The sequence below is a fragment of the Drosophila serrata genome, unplaced genomic scaffold (assembly GCF_035046125.1).
Source record: "Drosophila serrata isolate PLE 108 unplaced genomic scaffold, ASM3504612v1 contig_276, whole genome shotgun sequence".
NCBI classification, from domain to species: domain Eukaryota; kingdom Metazoa; phylum Arthropoda; class Insecta; order Diptera; family Drosophilidae; genus Drosophila; species Drosophila serrata.
In genome coordinates this window covers 7,641,262-7,659,390 of record NW_028257174.1, presented here as the reverse complement: position 1 = coordinate 7,659,390, position 18,129 = coordinate 7,641,262, and the positions used below count along the sequence as shown (strand labels likewise).

General features: G+C 40.0%; 4 protein-coding genes and 2 long non-coding RNA genes across 8 annotated transcripts; 2 read left to right on the top strand and 4 right to left on the bottom strand.

Annotated features, from left to right (window-relative positions):
- Window positions 1-4,526: 4,526 nt before the first annotated feature.
- On the top strand, window positions 4,527-5,384 carry LOC110181727 (uncharacterized). The gene is made up of 2 exons (XM_020949585.2): window positions 4,527-4,663; window positions 4,718-5,384. The coding sequence occupies exons 1-2, from the start codon at window positions 4,643-4,645 to the stop codon at window positions 5,216-5,218; spliced, it is 522 nt and encodes a 173-aa protein (XP_020805244.2). The 5' UTR covers window positions 4,527-4,642; the 3' UTR covers window positions 5,219-5,384.
- LOC110181726 (uncharacterized) lies at window positions 5,339-8,397 on the bottom strand. Its single transcript, XM_020949584.2, has 3 exons — window positions 8,142-8,397; window positions 7,918-8,076; window positions 5,339-7,709 (listed from the first exon to the last, which is right to left on the bottom strand). Exons 1-3 carry the CDS (start codon window positions 8,386-8,388, stop codon window positions 5,395-5,397), a joined length of 2,721 nt encoding a protein of 906 aa, XP_020805243.2. The 5' UTR covers window positions 8,389-8,397; the 3' UTR covers window positions 5,339-5,394.
- Window positions 8,398-9,135: 738 nt separating this feature from the next.
- Window positions 9,136-12,470, bottom strand: Mur11Da (Mucin related 11Da). Of its 2 annotated transcripts, none has more exons than XM_020949796.2 (5): window positions 11,775-12,470; window positions 11,074-11,593; window positions 10,542-10,988; window positions 9,580-10,376; window positions 9,136-9,516 (listed from the first exon to the last, which is right to left on the bottom strand). In XM_020949796.2, exons 2-5 carry the CDS (start codon window positions 11,321-11,323, stop codon window positions 9,220-9,222), a joined length of 1,791 nt encoding a protein of 596 aa, XP_020805455.2. In that variant the 5' UTR covers window positions 11,324-11,593; window positions 11,775-12,470; the 3' UTR covers window positions 9,136-9,219. The 2 variants fall into 2 exon arrangements, with proteins under 2 accessions (XP_020805455.2, XP_020805457.1); XM_020949798.2 differs by having other exon boundaries at window positions 10,542-10,924; window positions 11,775-12,372.
- A 1,164-nt stretch (window positions 12,471-13,634) lies between these two features.
- Window positions 13,635-14,111, bottom strand: LOC147643297 (uncharacterized). Its single transcript, XR_015272397.1, has 2 exons — window positions 13,873-14,111; window positions 13,635-13,805 (listed from the first exon to the last, which is right to left on the bottom strand). It is a non-coding gene; the product is annotated as an uncharacterized LOC147643297 (long non-coding RNA).
- Window positions 13,965-15,112, top strand: LOC110181862 (uncharacterized). The gene is made up of 2 exons (XR_015272396.1): window positions 13,965-14,185; window positions 14,270-15,112. It is a non-coding gene; the product is annotated as an uncharacterized LOC110181862 (long non-coding RNA).
- A 586-nt stretch (window positions 15,113-15,698) lies between these two features.
- On the bottom strand, window positions 15,699-17,834 carry LOC110182001 (uncharacterized). Of its 2 annotated transcripts, none has more exons than XM_086836086.1 (4): window positions 17,585-17,834; window positions 16,984-17,512; window positions 16,131-16,922; window positions 15,699-16,072 (listed from the first exon to the last, which is right to left on the bottom strand). In XM_086836086.1, the coding sequence occupies exons 3-4, from the start codon at window positions 16,415-16,417 to the stop codon at window positions 15,829-15,831; spliced, it is 531 nt and encodes a 176-aa protein (XP_086692212.1). In that variant the 5' UTR covers window positions 16,418-16,922; window positions 16,984-17,512; window positions 17,585-17,834; the 3' UTR covers window positions 15,699-15,828. The 2 variants fall into 2 exon arrangements, with proteins under 2 accessions (XP_086692212.1, XP_086692213.1); XM_086836087.1 differs by having other exon boundaries at window positions 16,984-17,491.
- Between the last annotated feature and the right edge of the window lie 295 nt (window positions 17,835-18,129).

Here is an 18,129-nt window from a genome sequence, read left to right as displayed (position 1 = left end):
GCTAATACCCTATCCCAAAGCAAGTGAAATTGATAATATTGATGGCTTAGAAAAATCAAATCGATATTTATAGATATATTTTTATAGGAAACATTTGTTGCCAATTTAAAGTCTAAAAATCGCATAACCCAGCCAAAAAGGCATTCAATTTAATTCGAAAAGCATTCCCATGCTAGTTTTTATTATGGCAATAAAACTGCATAATCAATTAAAAATGAAAATTTTTGTCAATTTTTTTTTTTTTAACGATGTAACCCCTTATAAAATTGTTAACCCAGACTTGGCTGGAAAGATTAGCTTTTTAATGCTAATCAAGAATATATATGATTTATAGGGTCACAAATGTTTCGTTTTTACGTTACAAGCTTCTGACTAAAACTATAATACCCTGCTAAGGTAGAATAAGGGAACCAAAAAAAACTAAAATAATTAATTATATTGCTTACACATATGGATATAATAAATATATGTTATCTAGATATATAAATATAAATACAAATTGGAAAAAAATTATATATGTATAACAAACATATATTTCAGTTTTTTCATACATTTATTGTTATATCATTGTACCAGCTAATATGCATAGTTTCTTATACTGATTAAGGGTATCTAGAATTCGTTGTGTCCGTGGGAAATCCTAAGCCCGACTGTGTGCGCGACAATATTTGGTTGGAGCGACAAGTTGCCTGAAGGTTAGAAGTAGACCCGATTCATTCCAACCCGATATTGGAATGTTGGCCGGCTCAAAAGCGTTGGCGGTTAGACAAAGCCAGAGCGAGAGAGTAAGGCTAAGCGAGTGGGAGTGCAAGAGCTTTATATACTCGTTTATGTGTTGGCCAACTTATAACATCAAATCGTAAAGTTCTGCTAGCATAACATGTATTTAAAAAACCTCTGACAACTAATACTTTAGTACAAGCTGTGGCAACTTCAATGAATGTATCTCAAGCAACTCTTAGATATTTTTATAGCTTAAAATGATAAATATACAATTTTAAATTCAATTAATTTCACATTTTAAAAATTACAGAAAAATGGATGCATAAACTGGGCCATAAGCGGGAGAGCCAAACACACCTACTCAGACTAATAGTCACCGTTCTAGAATGTTTGTTTTTCGATGTGTGTGTGTGTGCTGTCTCATAACATTTCGCAGAACCGCGGGAATCGCCACAGAGAGAGAGAGATAACCCCTTCCGGTGGCCGGTGGGGGCAGTATAGTGGCTTTGGTAAGTGGAGCGGAAAGGGAACTGGGAACGGAACAAGGAAGTAATGCCTGCTGTCAATGGCACGTGCTACGTGATCAGGAAAAAGAATCGTAGTTGCTGCAAGTTGTGCACAGCAAAATTTGTGGCCATCGATATGATTCCAATGAACTTGATTTTGCCATTTGTTTGGATATACATACGATATATGAAAAGGGATTTATAAATTTAAATAAATGAATAACTTAAGAGCGATGAACTTAAATAAAATAAATTTAAATGGTGACTAAAATGAATCAACTTTGTGAGAATATATATTTATAAAATAACAGCAAAGCACATAGCATTTGTGATCAGTTTGTATTTGTGTCCAGTAAGTAACTATGATCAGCAAGCATCAATGAAAATTAAGTAACTATGATCAGTAAATAACTATGATCAGTAAGTATCAATAAACAAATAGTAACTATAAACAAAAATTAAATAAGTAAATAAGTAACTCTGAACATTAAGTATCTATGACCAGTGTTACTTACTGTAAGTAACTATGATCAGTAAGTATCTATGACTAGTAAGTATGTATGACCAGTTACTAACATTGAACACTAGAAAACAATGACTTGCAACTTTTTTAACACAACACATGTCTGAGACGTGGCCGGTAGAAGCCACTTCGTTCCGGGGATGTTAGAACTAGTTGGGAATCATATGCACAGATGTGCGATATTTGTTTTGGACCAATTTAAGAGCAAGCTATTTAAATGAAACTATGGAGTAATTCTTCTATATAATTTTACAAGTTTATAAATCGGAGCATGCCAAATCGTTGGACTATATATGCATATACATATATATAGCTGACATTGGAACAATCGGACGATTTATAAAACTATGTTCAGTAATTAACTGTGACCAGTAACAACTATGATCAGTATGTTTTTATGAACATTAAGTTACTCTGAACAGTAAGTATCTATGACCAGTGAGTAACTATGATCAGTAAGTATCTATGACCAGTAAGTATGTATGATCAGTTACTAACTTTGAACACTAGAAAACAATGACTTGCAACTTTTTTAACACAACACATGTCTGAGACGTGGCCGGTAGAAGCCACTTCGTTCCGGGGATGTTAGAACTAGTTGGGAATCATATGCACAGATGTGCGATATTTGTTTTGGACCAATTTAAGAGCAAGCTATTTAAATGAAACTATGGAGTAATTCTTCTATATAATTTTACAAGTTTATAAATCGGAGCATGCCAAATCGTTGGACTATATATGCATATACATATATATAGCTGACATTGGAACAATCGGACGATTTATAAAACTATGTTCAGTAATTAACTGTGACCAGTAACAACTATGATCAGTATGTTTTTATGAACATTAAGTTACTCTGAACAGTAAGTATCTATGACCAGTGAGTAACTATGATCAGTAAGTATCTATGACCAGTAAGTATGTATGATCAGTTACTAACTTTGAACACTAGAAAACAATGACTTGCAACTTTTTTAACACAACACATGTCTGAGACGTGGCCGGTAGAAGCCACTTCGTTCCGGGGATGTTAGAACTAGTTGGGAATCATATGCACAGATGTGCGATATTTGTTTTGGACCAATTTAAGAGCAAGCTATTTAAATGAAACTATGGAGTAATTCTTCTATATAATTTTACTAACATATGAGTCGGAGCATGGCGAGTCGGTGAAGTATATATGTCTATACATATATTTAGCTGTCATAGAAACGATCCGAAAATTTTAAGAGGAATAGTATAATTTTTTTTAGTTTTCAACAGATTTTCATCAAATTTAATATATAGACATTATATATTAATCTAGAATTTGGTGTAAAATGATATAAAAATCGGACTACTATATCCTATAGCTGCCATACAATATTGATTCACAGAATGCCATTATATTAAGATAAGTTTTGATCGATTTCCGATTCTACCCTTAATCATTTATAAACTGCAAGGGTATATAAACTTTGGTTGCCCGACGTTAGTTTCCATTCTTGTTTGCATTTTCAATTTTGCATTCTTAAAAAATTTTTTCAAATTGTTAAATTTACATAAATAATTTATTTTATATACCCTTTCCTTGTATTATAATTTCAGTCAGAAGCATAAAACCCAGTGAAGGAGTAATTTCCGACCCTTTAAAATATATATAGTCTTGATCAGCATAAAAAACTGAATCGATTTATCCACCACCAACAGAAATACAAACTTTTAAAAAATTTTAAATTTTTGCGAAAAAAAGAAAAGGGGTTACATCGTTAAATTTTTTACAAATGGAAAAAAAAGTATTTTTTTGAGTATGCAGATTTATTAACCTATTAAAAACTAACACAGAAAACTTTTTCGAATTGAAATTAATGCATTTTTGGCTTAGCTATGGATTTTTTAAGCTGTGAAACCCAATACAAATACAATACAAAAAATTACGTATACGTAATATTGCTCCAACCAACATCGAATATCACGTATACGTACCATTGTACTCCAGACCCCGGAAAATCTTTTCTTTCAATATCTTAAAATAGTTTTACTTTCAGTAATTTATTTTATAACTGAAATATAGTTTCATTTATCATTTTTATATGGTTTAAGGAGATTATTCTGTCAGTAATTAATTTATCAATTTTACACCCTTAAAGACGATTATAATTTCAGTTAGAGGCTTTCAAATCAGTGAAGGAATCATTTCCGATGCCATAAATCATATATATTTTTAATCAGCATCAACAGGCAAATCTTTCTGGCTATGTCCCGGGAAAATTAAATTTTTTCAAAATTTGCACAATTTTTTAAGGGGTCACATCGTTAAAATTGCCAAAAATTTGAAATTTGTTTACAATTTAAACTGAGTATGCAGAGTTATTAACCTATCAAAAACTAGCATAGGAAAGCTTTCTGAAGTGAAATTAATGCATTTTTGGCCTAGTTATGATATTTTTAAACTTTGATTTAGCCTAAAAAAAATCGTATAAAATGTGAATTTTTCAGGTCTTCTTGAGGGCATATTTTTTGAAAGAAAAACCGTGATTGTCAACAGGCATATACATTCCAATTCGTAATTTAAATTTGAATTAACTTATGATAATAATAAATTAATGTTTTGTTGGCTTAATACTTTTATTTTAAAACGAGTGGCAAAGTGTTAACAAATATTAAACATACAAAACAAAAAAGTAAAATAAAATGGTTTACAACTAGAATAACTCTAAAAAACTCTGAGAGAAATCGATATAAAATTATATTAAAAAAGTATGCCCTTTGGAAAATATGGTTACTCTGATAACAAAAGTAGGCCTTTGCTCTGTATGTCAATTGGCACCTGTTTTCTCAATAAATTCAGTCGCAAATAAGAACTTTTATAAAAACCTACAAAATAAAAAGAGAAATACTGTAAAAAATGAAGTATCCAATTCTAATGGTAAGTACCCACATTTGTCCTTCACCTGCACTGTTTAGATGCCCTTGATCGCAGGCTATCATCGTATGCTTCCTGTCCGGCGGAGCCACTCTGGGGCCCAAGCGCAAGGGGAATGAATCTCTGGTGGAGACCACTGCTGTATCCAACTTTACAGAGTTCTTGAAGGTACCCTTCCATAAGGAAGACGATGATATGTACACCCTTATGAGCCTCTCCTTGAACCAGAAGATGCGGGAGGTCCTGACTTTTATGCATTGGGCCTACAAGTACACGGTCGCCAAAGTGAGGAGGGGAATCAACCGCTTTGAGAATAATATGGAGATTCTGCGTGAGTTGCATCGCCGTCACCAGAAGGACACATTGAACGTGGGAATGCGTGCGAAACAACGTCGGATCAGGAACATAAGGCCCATGGCGCCATTCAAACTCGCCCGTCACGTTCGACCATTTCCAGTACGTTTGCTGACCGAACCCGATATTCTATCTCAATTGGCTGCCAACATCAACAACACCACCGGGGAGGACTTCATGGTGTCCATCGTCGCCGCAATTTAAGTCGAGAGGATTTCCAAAGAAACAATATTTAACATATATTAAAATTATATCAATTCTTACACTTCCAATAATACGCATTAACGTTTCGAACATTTACAAGATTTACATTTACAAATTTGCTATTATTTCGATTTTTTGTTAGATATTAAATTTAAATCAAAATCAATTATTGTGGCTTAATTGAACATCAAGAAATAGACTTGCTGCAGATGGCTTTTATTGTCGCCGGAGGAAGTCTCCAGGCTGAACTTTTTGGCTCCGGTTTTTCCGGGTACCTCCACATACATCCTTGTAAATGTACTCCCATTGACTGTCTTTACGATAACAGGGGAATCCCCGGAATAGGCTGGGTAGGTTTTTGTCTCCTTGTAAGTTTCATGCGATTTGTAACCTGGCGAGGTTTCCTTGTAAGATAACTCCTTATATTCTGTATAGCTTTCATTAATAGATGGTGCCTGATAGGTTGGATACGATGTGGCTTGATAAGTGGGATACGAAGGATAAGTAGTTGGTTTTTCAGTTGAAATTGTTGTCGTTGATTCCTCAGTGGAAGTTGTCGGTTCTTCTGATGTCTCCTCTGTAACCGCATTTATTTTAATGATTTTCTCGAAAGCTGGCGTTGTTGTCTCTGTGAACTCTGGAGTCTCAGTTTTTGTGGCTTTATAAGTGGGATAGCTGGGATAGGCATCGTAGGCTTTATAGGAAGTTGCGTACGGTTTATAAGTCGTTTGTTCTTCTGTAGTAGATTCGTCTGTAGTTGGTTCTTCGGACGTAGATGTTGTCTCCTGAACCGCATTTATCTTAATTATTTTGTCAAGAGGAGCTTTGGTTGTTTCGGTGACCTTTGGCTGTTCAGTTGTTGTGGTTTTATAGGTAGACGGGGCTTTATAAGTGGAATAGCTGGGATAGGAATCGTATGTCTTATAAGATGCTGGGTAGGACTTATAAGTCGTTGGTTCTTCTGCAGTTGATTCTTCGGGCGTACTAGTTGTCTCCTGGACGGCATTTATCTTAATGAATTTGTCAAGAGGTGCATTTGTTGTTTCTGTGACTTTTGGCTTCTCAGTAGTAGTGTATACTGAAGGGGCTTCATAAGTAGGAGAGGCGGTCTTATAGGAAGATCGTTCTTGATAGCTCGGATAGGAATTGTAAGCTGTTGGATATGAACTATAAGTCGTTGGTTTTTCTGTAGTAGGTTCTTCTGTAGTTGGTTCTTCAGTGGTAGATGTTGTCTCCTGAACTGCATTTATCTTAATGAGTTTATCGAGAGGAGCTTGTGTTGTTTCTGTGAACTTTGGCTTCTCAGTTGTTGTGTATACTGTAGGGGAATAATCATAGTAGGATTTAGAGACTTGATAAGTTGGGTATGAGCTGTAGGAGGAAGGCGATTGATAGGTTGGATATGATTTATATGTCGATGGCTCTTCTGTAGATGATTCTACTGTAGTAGATTTTTCAGTGGTACTAGTTGTCTCTTGAACCGCATTTATTTTGATGAGTTTGTCGAGAGATGCCTTCGTTGTTTCCGCCACCGTTTTTCTTGTTGTATCAATGGGAGTGGATTTATAGGCTGGATAAAACTTTTGTGCTTTAGTCGTTGTAGTTGGCATCGTTGTGGAATTATTCTTCTCCTGCACAGCATTTATCTTGATCACCTTTTCGAAAGTCGTCCTTGGTGTGGTTGTTGCGTGTTGAGGTGAAGCAGTCGTTGCGTATTTTGTTAAAGGAGCAATCTTCACGGTAACTGGAGCTTTAGTTGGGGAAGCTGTCGTAGAGGACTCATTGGTGGATTTAGTTACTGGTGCTTCGACCACTGCATTAATCTTGATGTTCTGTCGAAGATTTGAGGCCGGAGTGGTGGCACCGGGCTCGGGCTGGGGTGTGGTGGTAGGTGCTGCAGTTGTCTTCTCCGTGGTACTGGTCATTGTTGTGGAAGTCGTGCTCGTTGTGTTAGAGTTATAGGCAGGCTTCTCATATGTAGGATTATCATAAGTATTGGGCTTCTCATAGGTCGGCTTCTCATATGGCTTAGAGGTTGTAGCATAATCTGTGGGCTGTTTCTCATACGAATCGGCATTGGATCCCGGTGCAGGATACTCGCTGGGCAGGTTCTCATACGTTTTGCTATGAATACCAAACTCCGTTGGCAGGTTCTCCCAGGTTATCTCATAGGGATAGTAAACGGGCGTCTTGTACGGAGGCGGAGGTGAGACGAACGATGGCTGAGACTGTGATGCGATTGCGTAGGGACTATATGGTCCATAGGCTACAAATGATCTTTGGGACTCATATGATCTATGATAACTTCCTTGAGAGCCATAAGCTCCTTGCGATCCATAAGATCCCTGGTTTCCATAAGATTGTTGCAATCCAGAGTATCCATGGTGCGATGGGTAGGGATTTACGGCATAGGGATTGTAGTTTCGAACGCGAGGTGTTTGGCCAGCGGGATATCTGCTCTCGCAAGGACCATCGTGCTGCTTCCTCCAAGCTGCAAAATAAAGCATACATTTTTATAAATTTCAAAACAATTTAGTTTTCAATTAGTTAATTTATAGACAGCTTCTTTGCAGTGAATCAATACTAGACTAGAACGTGCTGCATTTCCCACGCGACGTTATTGAATTTTATAAATACAATGTTGTCAAGTTTTTTATTAGTTTTTAAATTGATTTAAGGAATTAAAGGGGAATACTCACGGTCACCGGTGCGGCACTTGACCAGCTGCAGTTCGCACTCACTGTTGAAGTTGCGCCTCTCGTCCTGGAACTTGCCGCAAACGGGACTATACTGATTCCGGCAATGTCCTGGACACACCTCCAGGTTGTCGCATCGGCCCTCATGGATGATCTGCCAGTCTGCGGCGAATAGAATGTGAATGAGCTTTCGAAAAGGATTAAATTCAAGGAATATAGAAGCTTACCCTTGCCGGTGACAGCACGAAAACGAGCCACCTCACAGGCATTGGGGAAGGTAAAGGGTTCCGATCCGGTAATTCCAGCACAAACGAGGCCTTCAGGACCCGATGGTGGACACGTCGACAGCTCGTACTGCTGCCCCTGGCCATGATGGTAATTCGGTGCTGGATGGTAATGTTCCAAGCCGTAGTCCCATCCCTGAACGGCTACCACAAATGCGAATGCAAATCCAAGCGAAAGACTTGATGTCATGTTGAGAACGATGCGAGACCGACTATGCCTTGACCTCGATCCAGTTCCAGCTTTTATACCCCATTATAGTTAACCATGATCCTATTCCCGAGGTGTGCTCATACCATTGACATTTTGCGTACGTGTCGCGGCCCCTGTTTGGATCATAGTTATACTATTATGGTATGAATATTGCCCCATAATTCCTATCAACTGCTGACCCAGACGCCGCTTCTTGCACTTCATTATGAAATACATAATATTATATATTTATATATGTATATATTTATATATTTTTTTTTTTTGCTGATATAGCAGTAGCTTGGTTAACCTTGAGTCATGGGAAAATCGTCTGCGAATGACAATTCTTTGGAAGACATGAGTCAGCTGCATATCGGAATATGATAATGTTGGGTAATTTCAGCTTGAGTTTGAACTTGAACTTGATATTAATTTTGACCAGTTTATAAATATATCTGAAGTCATTCTGTTTGGATGCAGCACTTGGTGGGGCATCACAGATCACGTTTCTAATGACATAATACCAGAGTCTCGGATTAACCTAACTCTTCTTGGCTACATGCTTTTATTTATTTATTTTTATTTCGATTTAGCATATAAACCAAAACGTGATCGATTGACTCTAGGAGGAGGAATTCCTTTTAACAGCTTATAAATGGCTAAAACTCTTTCATTGTGGACTCATTGCAGTTCTGGACTCTGACGGATATAGGTCTCAGTTTGTTTTTATTTGTGTGCTAAGCGTGATAGGTTCCAAATTGATATTTATTATGGGTCTACGTACATAACAAATTTCACACATGACAAAAAATATATAATGAAATACGCAATCTAATATTGGAGAACATGGTAGGACGAGCCATACCACTGATAGTACGGTGTCTTCTCTGTGCCATAGCCATAAATGTTTTTGAGTCCAGCCTGAGTTGTAGTAGGTGTGGGGCTTGCTGCCTCCTCCAGAATGCAGCCGGAGATCTGGAACACTACCGTCGACCCTGTGGTCACCAGGATATTGGTCACTGGCGAACAGCTTGGCTCTTTCGTTTCCGGATCCATACCCGCCTCGACTAATGCAATTCTCGTAATTTGACCATTGTCATCTCTGACGGAAATCGTAACCTCATGGTTCTGTAAGAAGGTTTGTTGAGTATTTTTTAGATAACGTAATCGTAAATACAATTAATGACTTACGGCAATAGCAGTAGGTATTATAATTCCAGCAGAAACAGCCCCATCAACATCAGTAGATGATGTTGTGGCAGCTTCGTTTGTTGTTGTTGAATTAGTAGGATCAGATGTGGTAGTGGTCGTAACCTCTGTGGATGTTGATGGCGAAGCCTGCGTAGATGTTGATGTAGAAGGTTCGGTTGAAGTTGATGTAGAAGGTTTCGTGGATCTTGATGTGGAAGTTTTTGTGGATGTGGATGTGGTAGGTTCTGTCCATGTTGATGTGGCAGGTTGTGTTGCTGTTGATGTTGCAGGTTCTGTTGATGTTGTTGTGGAAGTTTCTGTAGATGTTGATGTTGCAGGTTCTGTTGATGTTGATGTTGCAGGTTCTGTTGATGTTGATGTGGAAGTTTTTGTGGATGTAGATGTGGATCTGATAGGTTCTGTCGATGTTGATGGAACAGCTTCTGTAGATGGTGATGTTACAGGTTCTGTTGATGTTGATGTAGAAGGTTCTGTTGATGTTGATGTTGCAGGTTCTGTTGATGTTGATGTGGAAGGTTCGGTGGAAGTCGATGTAGTAGATTCTGTCGATGTTGAAGTTGCAGGTTGAGTGGATTTTGAAGTAAAAGGTTCTGTTGATGTTGCAGGTTCTGTTGATGTTGATGTGGAAGATTCGCTGGAAGTCGATGTGGTAGGTTCTGTCGATGTTGATGTAGAAGCTTCTGTGGAAGTCGATGTAGAAGGTTCTGTGGATGTTGATGTGGATGGTTCTGTGGAAGTCGATGAGGTAGGTTCTGCCGATGTTGATGTCGAAGGCTCTGTAGAATTAAAAGGTTCTCTTAAATTTGATGCAGAAGCATTCGTGGAAGATGCTGGGGATGTTGATATAGATGCTTCTGTAGTCGTTGTCGTAGTAGCTGGTGTTGTTGTAGGTGCTACAGTTGTTGGTGTTGTAATAGCTGCGGTTGTTGTAGTTGTACTACCTGGTGTAGTTGTCGTGGTACTTGTTGTTGTATAAGACTTTGCGGTCGTCGTAGGACCTTCAGGATGGCAAGGTTGCTTAGTCGGCGGGTGACGTCTTGTTGGATAATACCAGTACGGCTGCCTATAACTCACGGGCGGCATCGTTGGCGGCGCAGGTCGATGGAAAGTCCAAAATGGATATGGCTGCACCGAGTCGAGGCCATAAATCTCCGGTTGTCGATAAGTCTCTGGAGGCGGAACAGCGCCGTAGGGTGTAATGTAGGTAATGTGCTCGGGATGAATACATGGTCTCGGAATGTACATTGAGTGGGTCGAACTGGGCGAATGGGACATTAGCAAACTTCTGTAGTTGCTATTGTAATAATAACCAACATTACTGGACCTGTGTGGTGGGAGAGGTGGTGGTGGTTTTGGATGACAATAAATGGAGTCTGTCTGCTCGAATTCTGTAAAGCAAATGTTTTAAGTTATAATAACGAATTGTAATATCATACCTATATTTGTGATAATCTATGTATCTATATGTCTCACCTCTTTGTCCGCTTAAAATCATCTTCAAATTGTGGTCATTAAGAGCGCAGGAGCTCTCGAAATCGCGATAAGTGTGCCCATTGGTGCCACATATCCTGGGACCACAAGGGCCGAAATTATAGCTATTTCGCGGATTATATCCAGACCATATTGCTGGTCGTCGGTAGCTGGGGTGATCCTGGGGTATCACAAGGGCCGGCAAAAGCAGGCAAAGGCTGGTTAATAGTCTCCACATGATGATTTCCGGCATCCAACTGATGACTTCTTGGCGCCCTTGGCAAACTATTTATACTGAAGTTAAGGCCAAGTCCATTGAGCGTCACAACAATGGATATTCAGTGAGCTGCAGACGGCGTCTGGCTATCGGAATTATATTATATATACGTGCTTGACCCCCGTTTCCATTTTAGGTTGTCCGGGAAAGGGAACATAAAGAAGAACCTAAGCGAACATAACCCAGAACAGCAGCTCCGTCTCGGATCTGGTGTCTTCGTTGTTCTCCTCAGATATGGGTCCCCAACTTGAGTACAAAGAAAAGCGAAAAAAGAAGCAAAACAAAAATTAACAGAAATCTTTTAAGTTCAAATGACTGAACTGCTTGCGATGCTTGGTTAGGTAAACTGCCTTACCGAGACACACTGCGTCGGAAATACTGAAAAGCAGTGCTCTATTTAAACTATTTACTATAAAATATTACTCACCTTTGAATATGTATATGTGTTGCCATTATTCCATGGCCTAAATCATGGAAATATCTTCTTCGTTTTGCAAACTATATTACAATTTTGTTTGTAAGGTAAACCCTATATTTCGTTGTTTACCTTAATTTTGCGAACAATAAAAATGTATGGTAAAATCCCATAAAATTAGATAACGGCCGAAATATCCTTTTCATTTTACGAACAATCTAAATTTATGAAAATCTAAACGTCGTGACGTTAGTCTGAGAAAACTGGTCAAATTTAGTTTTTAAGGCGGTAACACCGTTCTTCCAAAGGCTTTTCCAGCTCCTTCCGGAGAATGTTAATATACGATTGTCGTGTTTCATCAGAGGTTTTCCACATATGTGAAGCCCTCTGGTACAGTACTTCCCTTGGTAGCTGGCCATGCCCCTCCCAAATCTCCGAGTCCCACAAGCAATAATCCTTGAAGAAGACGTTGAAACATATGCATGACGATGTTCCGTCTTCATCGTCACTATCACTGCTGTCTGAACTTAAATTTGGATTTTGGTTTAAATTACAATACATTTTTAAAACCAAACTAGAAATTTGCACAAGAAATTATATAATTTTACACACAAGCTAGAAATTATTTACGGAACGTAGAGAGTACACTGAATATTTGTTTAGTGAAAAGGTTTGACTGAATGTAACAATTCTAGTTAAAGGCGTATAGAGCAAAGCTTACTTCAACAATTCTATTCAACTTAGCCGCTGCCATTGTTCCAATTAAAAAATTAAAATTACTAAATTAAACCATTATACATTTATTTTGTCGCAAAATATTACCATATTAAAATATATTAAATATGGATATTTATAGATATTTATTCAAAGTATGCTAATATTTCAGGTTAAATGGGGGATTATAAATTTCTCACATACCAAGGCGCACTGTTGAACGTGTTTGAGTTAGACGCTGTAACCCACATTTGAATGCAATAGGTCTTACTAAAGATCGGTGGAGTAGAGAATTGTGTTTAAATTAACCGACAAATTTGAATTCAAATTTCAATAGATTCAATACAAATCTGTTATTTACATTAATTACAAAAAATTATAAAAGAAAGGAGAGGAAGCTAACTTTGGAAAACTTTGTATAATCTTGCAAAAATCAAAAGTCCAAAATGTCTTAATTTCAATTCGGAAAACAGTTCTATGCTAGTTTTAATTAGCCTAAAATATCTGCATATTGTATTCACAATTTAAAATTTTGATTTTTTTTTTTTTAATTTTTACGATGAAACCCCGTATACAATTTTCAAGATTGTTCCCTCCCAAACTAAGCTAAATCGACTCAGCTCTTATGCTAATCATAAATATTATGGGGTCAGAAATGATTCTTTCACTTGAGAATTAAATTATAATGCTAAGAATCAATTAATCTATTCGATGATAAAGAAATCGTTGCTCTCATGCGAATTATTGAAATGTTTGTATATTTATCATTTTTATTATTTATTATTTTGCTGTTTTTCTTTTCAAAAGCAAGTCTCTATATTTATATTTGCAAAAAAAATGAATGACCTGTTTCTAAAAGCAGTAAAGGATGGATTTTTCTGCCCAAAATAGTATGCTATTATTATTGAACAGCGATTTATTTTTCTATGAAAAATGTTGCATCTTTTGGGCTAAATTAATAAGCACACAAGCTGAAGTGGTAAAACATAGCATACATTTATATGCAGTGGTCAAAAGTGCCCACAGTTTGACAGCCACTGTGCCAAATGTAAATTAAGCGAAGACCCAAGGGCAGGCAGTGCATTCTACCGAATCGACAGCAGCCAATTGCTTCAGCCTAAAAGATGTTTTAATATTTGTATAAGAATAAAAGGATAATTGCAAAAGGACAAAGCTATAATTTTATTAATGTTTACATGGTGATTAGATGATTTAGTCGGCAATATTTTCATAATTTTAGAATCAATAAAAATACCAGATTCCATAAAATGACGCAAAGCACCTTCTGCTTGGCTGGCTTGCCAACTCCTCATAGGAGCCATCGGTGGCCTGTGAAAAGAGAGGAGAGCATTAAATAAGGGAAGATTTTTCAGTGGAATCTCTTCTAGACACTCACCGATACCCCATTCTTTTGGTAAGCCGAAAAGAGCTTGTCTATCGACACCAATTGCATGTTGTTATACAGCTCGCTCCAGACGGGGCCCTGGAGCTTGACAGTCGTATTTCGATATTAAAGTAGAGAACATTAGCGGTCACACTTCGAAATATAAGTAGTGAAACATGAGTTGGTCACACTGCAAAAAGTGCATTTCCGCTTGTGTTTGTATATATCTACACCTAGCATTAGTCACGCACATTGCACCCGAATCGGAATAATTTGAGGTGCTCTTAATAAAAAAAAAACACCCTTAATTATTCATATAAGTAATGTAAGTACTGAACAGGGAGCCGGCGACGGCGGCCAACTGAAAATTGGTGGAAATGCAAATAATTTATTACTCATTATTTGCCAGACATTCCATCAGACTCGTATTCCGATGACGTTCGATGATGAGATCACCATGGTTTCAGATAACTGCATGTCATCAGCCGAGCGTCACAGCGGCACATAGCTGCACGTCATCACCTAAACGTCACAGTGGCACATACGGAGCTGCACGTCATCAGCCGAACGTCGCTGCTGTACATGGCGCAGGCAATCAGCGGAAAATCAAAGCGGTCACACTTTGGTATATAAGTAGTGAAACAGGAGTTGGTCCTACTGCAAAAAGCTTGTGATAATGGATGTGTGCATTTCCGCTTGTGTTTATATATGCTTACACCTGGCATTAATCACGCACATTGCACCCGAATCGGAATAATTTCAGGTGCTTTTAATTAAAAAAAAAACACCCTTAATTAAATAAATAATGTAAGTACTGAACAGAGAGCCGGCGACGGCGGCCAACTGAAAATCAGTGGAAATGCTAACAATTTATTCCGATGACGTTCAATGATGAGATCACCATGGTTTCAGATAGCTGCATGTCATCAACCGAGCGTCAGAAGCTGCACGTCATCACCTGAACGTCACAGTGGCACATACATAGCTGAACGTCGCTGCTGCACATGGCTGCAAGCAACCAGCTGAAAGTCAAGGCGGTCACACTTCGAAAAGGTAGTCAAAATGAGTTGGTCACATTGCAAAAAGCTTGTAATATGTGTACATTTCCGCTTATGTTTGTCACGCACATTGCACCGGAATCGGAATAATTGTAGTTGCTATTATTTTAAAAAAACACCCTTAATTATTGACATAAATAATGTAAGCGCTGAACACGGAGCCGGCGACGTCGGCCACTGAAAATCTGTGGAAATGCATTCAGCTTTATTCACTATTTGCTAAACATGATGTTCGGTGATGAGATCACCATGGTTTCAGATAGCTGCATGTCATCAGTCGATCGTCACAGTGGCATATAGCTGCACGTCATTAGCTGAACGTCGCTGCTGCACATGGCTCCATGTCAGTTGATCGTCGCTGTTGTACATGGCTGCAAGCAATCTGCGGAAAGTCAAAGCGGCCACACTTCGATCTGAAAGTAGCGAAAAATGAGTTGGTTACAGTACAAAAAGTTCCTGTCATAGGGTTGACAAAGTAGCTATTTTCTAGCTGAAAGCTTTAAGCTTTGAGCTTTAAGCTCTGCTACAATATAGCTAAACAGACATCTCTAATTTGCACCTCTTGCACTAAAATTAATCAGCTTTCTGCTGATTCTGTTCGCCTGGTATTTCAGGTCGAGAATTAAATGGACTCAGACCGATTTTTGACGGAATCGAAGACTTGGTTTTTGCCTACAACAACAACAGTACTGAAACTGATCAAAGTGAATGCTGCGTTTTTTCTGCAACAACAATAAACAACGCTTTTACAACAATTTTAAATTAAAACAAAATCAAAAATAGACTATATTAAATATGTTTATTTGACGTTTTTGAGTGGTTTAAATTTATTCGTTGATAAGCAGCTTCTGCTACCCTTTGCCGTTCGCCCTCTTTGTTGACCGCCTCACATTTTCGGCATTCTTGTTGATCAGGCTTTCCCACTGGACAATGAGGCCTCGCGATGTGCCTCCATGTGCGTCAGATCACAGAGCTGGCCCATCGCTGGCTCCATTGGCTGTGTAGGCGGCTGCATTCCGGCTGCGATTGCCATCGGGCTTGTGTACGATCTCCGGTTCGTTGCATTGCGCAGTTTTTCAGGTCCATAGCAGTGCTCCACCTCAGAGTCTTCATCGTCAACCTCGTCCGCATCGGCCTCGTCTGTGCTGAGCTGGCTGGAAACGAAAAAACGTAAGATAAGAGGGATTCTTGAAAGCCTTGACGTGTACTCACAGCTTTTCCAGCGAAACCTTCAGTGTGTTCTGCCTGTTAATCTTGTGCAGGCGCTCCAGGGCTTGAGGTCCTGCAGCTCCTGCTGGATCTTCTGCTCGACGCACCGGGCTGCTCTCTGGGTCCCGCTCGATGGCTGCTGGTAATACGGTGACCGTGGTAATGCCCGTTGGCGAGTTTCCGTGCTCCAGATTGCTCCCAGAGCTGGTGATGATGCCCAATGACGAGACGGGCGGCAGGGGACTATTGGGTGTCACCAGCTTGCCATGGGAGGCCATAAACCGCTGCATCACGCCCTTGGTAGGGCAGGCCGGTCAGCTGCGGCATGGAAATGGTCCTGGTGATGAGCTTCTGCTGCGGCGGCTCCGGTGTCACGTTGTAGCAGTTGGTCCAATGTAACGCTGCTCCTGGCGGGTGACCACGGTCAGCTTGCGCGGCTGCTGCTTGTCCTGGAGGTTGTTGTTGCTCTGCGAGGAGGCCGAGGAACCAGAGTCATCCGAATGCTGGCTATCCTCCGTAGCGCTGTTCACGCTAGAGGCCAGCGAGGGTGTGGGATAGCTCATCAATGGGCAGCAGGAGCGAAGTGGTCTGCACTGCCGCCGGCTGGGCTTTGACGAGCACGCCCTGATCATGATCCAGCTCATCCTGATCCTGTGGCTGCTTCTGAGTGCATTCACCATAACCCAAGACGTAGGATGTCAAAGCTGCACGTGGTTGTCTGACAGCAGTTGATCGAAGCTGCTCCACATGGTTCCATGCAAAAAGTCAAAGCTGCACTTGGTTGCGTGCCAGCAGCTGATAGTGAAAAATTAGCTGTTTACACTGCAAAAAGTTGTAAAAAAGATTATATACATACATGACGATTCTGGGGCAGGCTGCTTAGCTGCGAAGTGGAAATGGTCCTGGTGATGAGCTTCTGCCGCGGCGGCTCCGGTGTCACGTTGTAGATGTTGGTCCAATGTAACGCTGCTCCTGGCGGGAGACCACGGTCAGCTTGAGCGAGTGCTGCTGCAGCTGCTTGTCCTGGAGGTTGTTGTTGCTCTGCGAGGAGGCCGAGATGCCACAGTCAGCAGAATGCGGGTCTTGTTGGCGCTGTTCGCGCTAGTGGCCAGCGAGGGGGTGTTGGTTAGCTCATCAATGGGCAGCAGAAGTAAAGTGGTCGGCACTGCCGCCGGTCGGGCTGTGGCCAGCACGCCCTGGACATGATCCAGCTCATCCTGATCCTGTGGCTGCTCCTGAGTGCATTCACCATAACCAAAAAACGTAGGATATCAAAGCTGCACATGGTTCCATGCCAGCAATCGATAGTCAATGCTGCATATCGTCACTGATCGTCGCTGTTGCATATGGCTGCAGGCAACCAGCTGAAAGTAAAAGTGGTCACACTTCCATGTAAAAGTAGCGAAACATTAGTTGGTCACACTGCAAAAAGCTTGTGATATTGGATATGGTCCCACCTTTTTTAAAAGTAGTGATGGCCGCCTCAATAACCATCCCGTTTTCGCCATTCTTCTTGATCAGGCTTTGCCACTGGGCAAAGAGGCCTCACGATGAGGGGCCTCCTTGGGCGTCGGATCACAGATCTGGGCCAGCGATATGGCCGGACGCATCCCATTAATGCTGCCATTGCTGACTCCATTAGATATGTAGGCGGCTGCATTCAGGCTGCAATTGACAGCGGGCTTGTGTACGATCTCCGGTTTGTTGCTGTTGATATAAGAATGAAAATTCAATGAGAATCGAACTCCTTTAAGTAGGTTATCTAGCACTTGCCCATTTATATCCAACTCCTGGGTGGACTCGGCATTGCGCAGTTTTCCGGGTCCATAGGAGTGCTCCATCTCAGAGTCCTCATCGTCAACCTCGTCCGCATCGGCCTCGTCTGTGCTGAGCTGGCTGGAAACGAAAAAACGTAAGATAAGAGGGATTCTTGAAAGCCTTGACGTGTACTCACAGCTTTTCCAGCGAAACCTTCAGTGTGTTCTGCCTGTTAATCTTGTGC

Excerpts from the sequence above, each read along its gene's own strand:
- LOC110181726 (XM_020949584.2), bottom strand. The coding sequence starts at position 8,388 with ATGACATCAAGTCTTTCGCTTGGATTTGCATTCGCATTTGTGGTAGCC. Across the intron at positions 8,077-8,141 it reads TCGTGCTGTCACCGGCAAGG|ACTGGCAGATCATCCATGAG; the intron begins GTAAGCTTCTAT and ends TATTCGCCGCAG. Across the intron at positions 7,710-7,917 it reads CAAGTGCCGCACCGGTGACC|CTTGGAGGAAGCAGCACGAT; the intron begins GTGAGTATTCCC and ends TTTATTTTGCAG.
- LOC110181727 (XM_020949585.2), top strand. The coding sequence starts at position 4,643 with ATGAAGTATCCAATTCTAATG. Across the intron at positions 4,664-4,717 it reads TGAAGTATCCAATTCTAATG|GCTATCATCGTATGCTTCCT; the intron begins GTAAGTACCCAC and ends CCTTGATCGCAG.
- Mur11Da (XM_020949796.2), bottom strand. The coding sequence starts at position 11,323 with ATGCCGGAAATCATCATGTGGAGACTATTAACCAGCCTTTGCCTGCTT. Across the intron at positions 10,377-10,541 it reads TACCACGACAACTACACCAG|AGCCTTCGACATCAACATCG; the intron begins GTAGTACAACTA and ends TTAATTCTACAG. Across the intron at positions 9,517-9,579 it reads TAATACCTACTGCTATTGCC|AACCATGAGGTTACGATTTC; the intron begins GTAAGTCATTAA and ends ACCTTCTTACAG.
- LOC110182001 (XM_086836086.1), bottom strand. The coding sequence starts at position 16,417 with ATGCAGCGGTTTATGGCCTCCCATGGCAAGCTGGTGACACCCAATAGT. Across the intron at positions 16,073-16,130 it reads AAGGTTTCGCTGGAAAAGCT|CCAGCTCAGCACAGACGAGG; the intron begins GTGAGTACACGT and ends TTTCGTTTCCAG.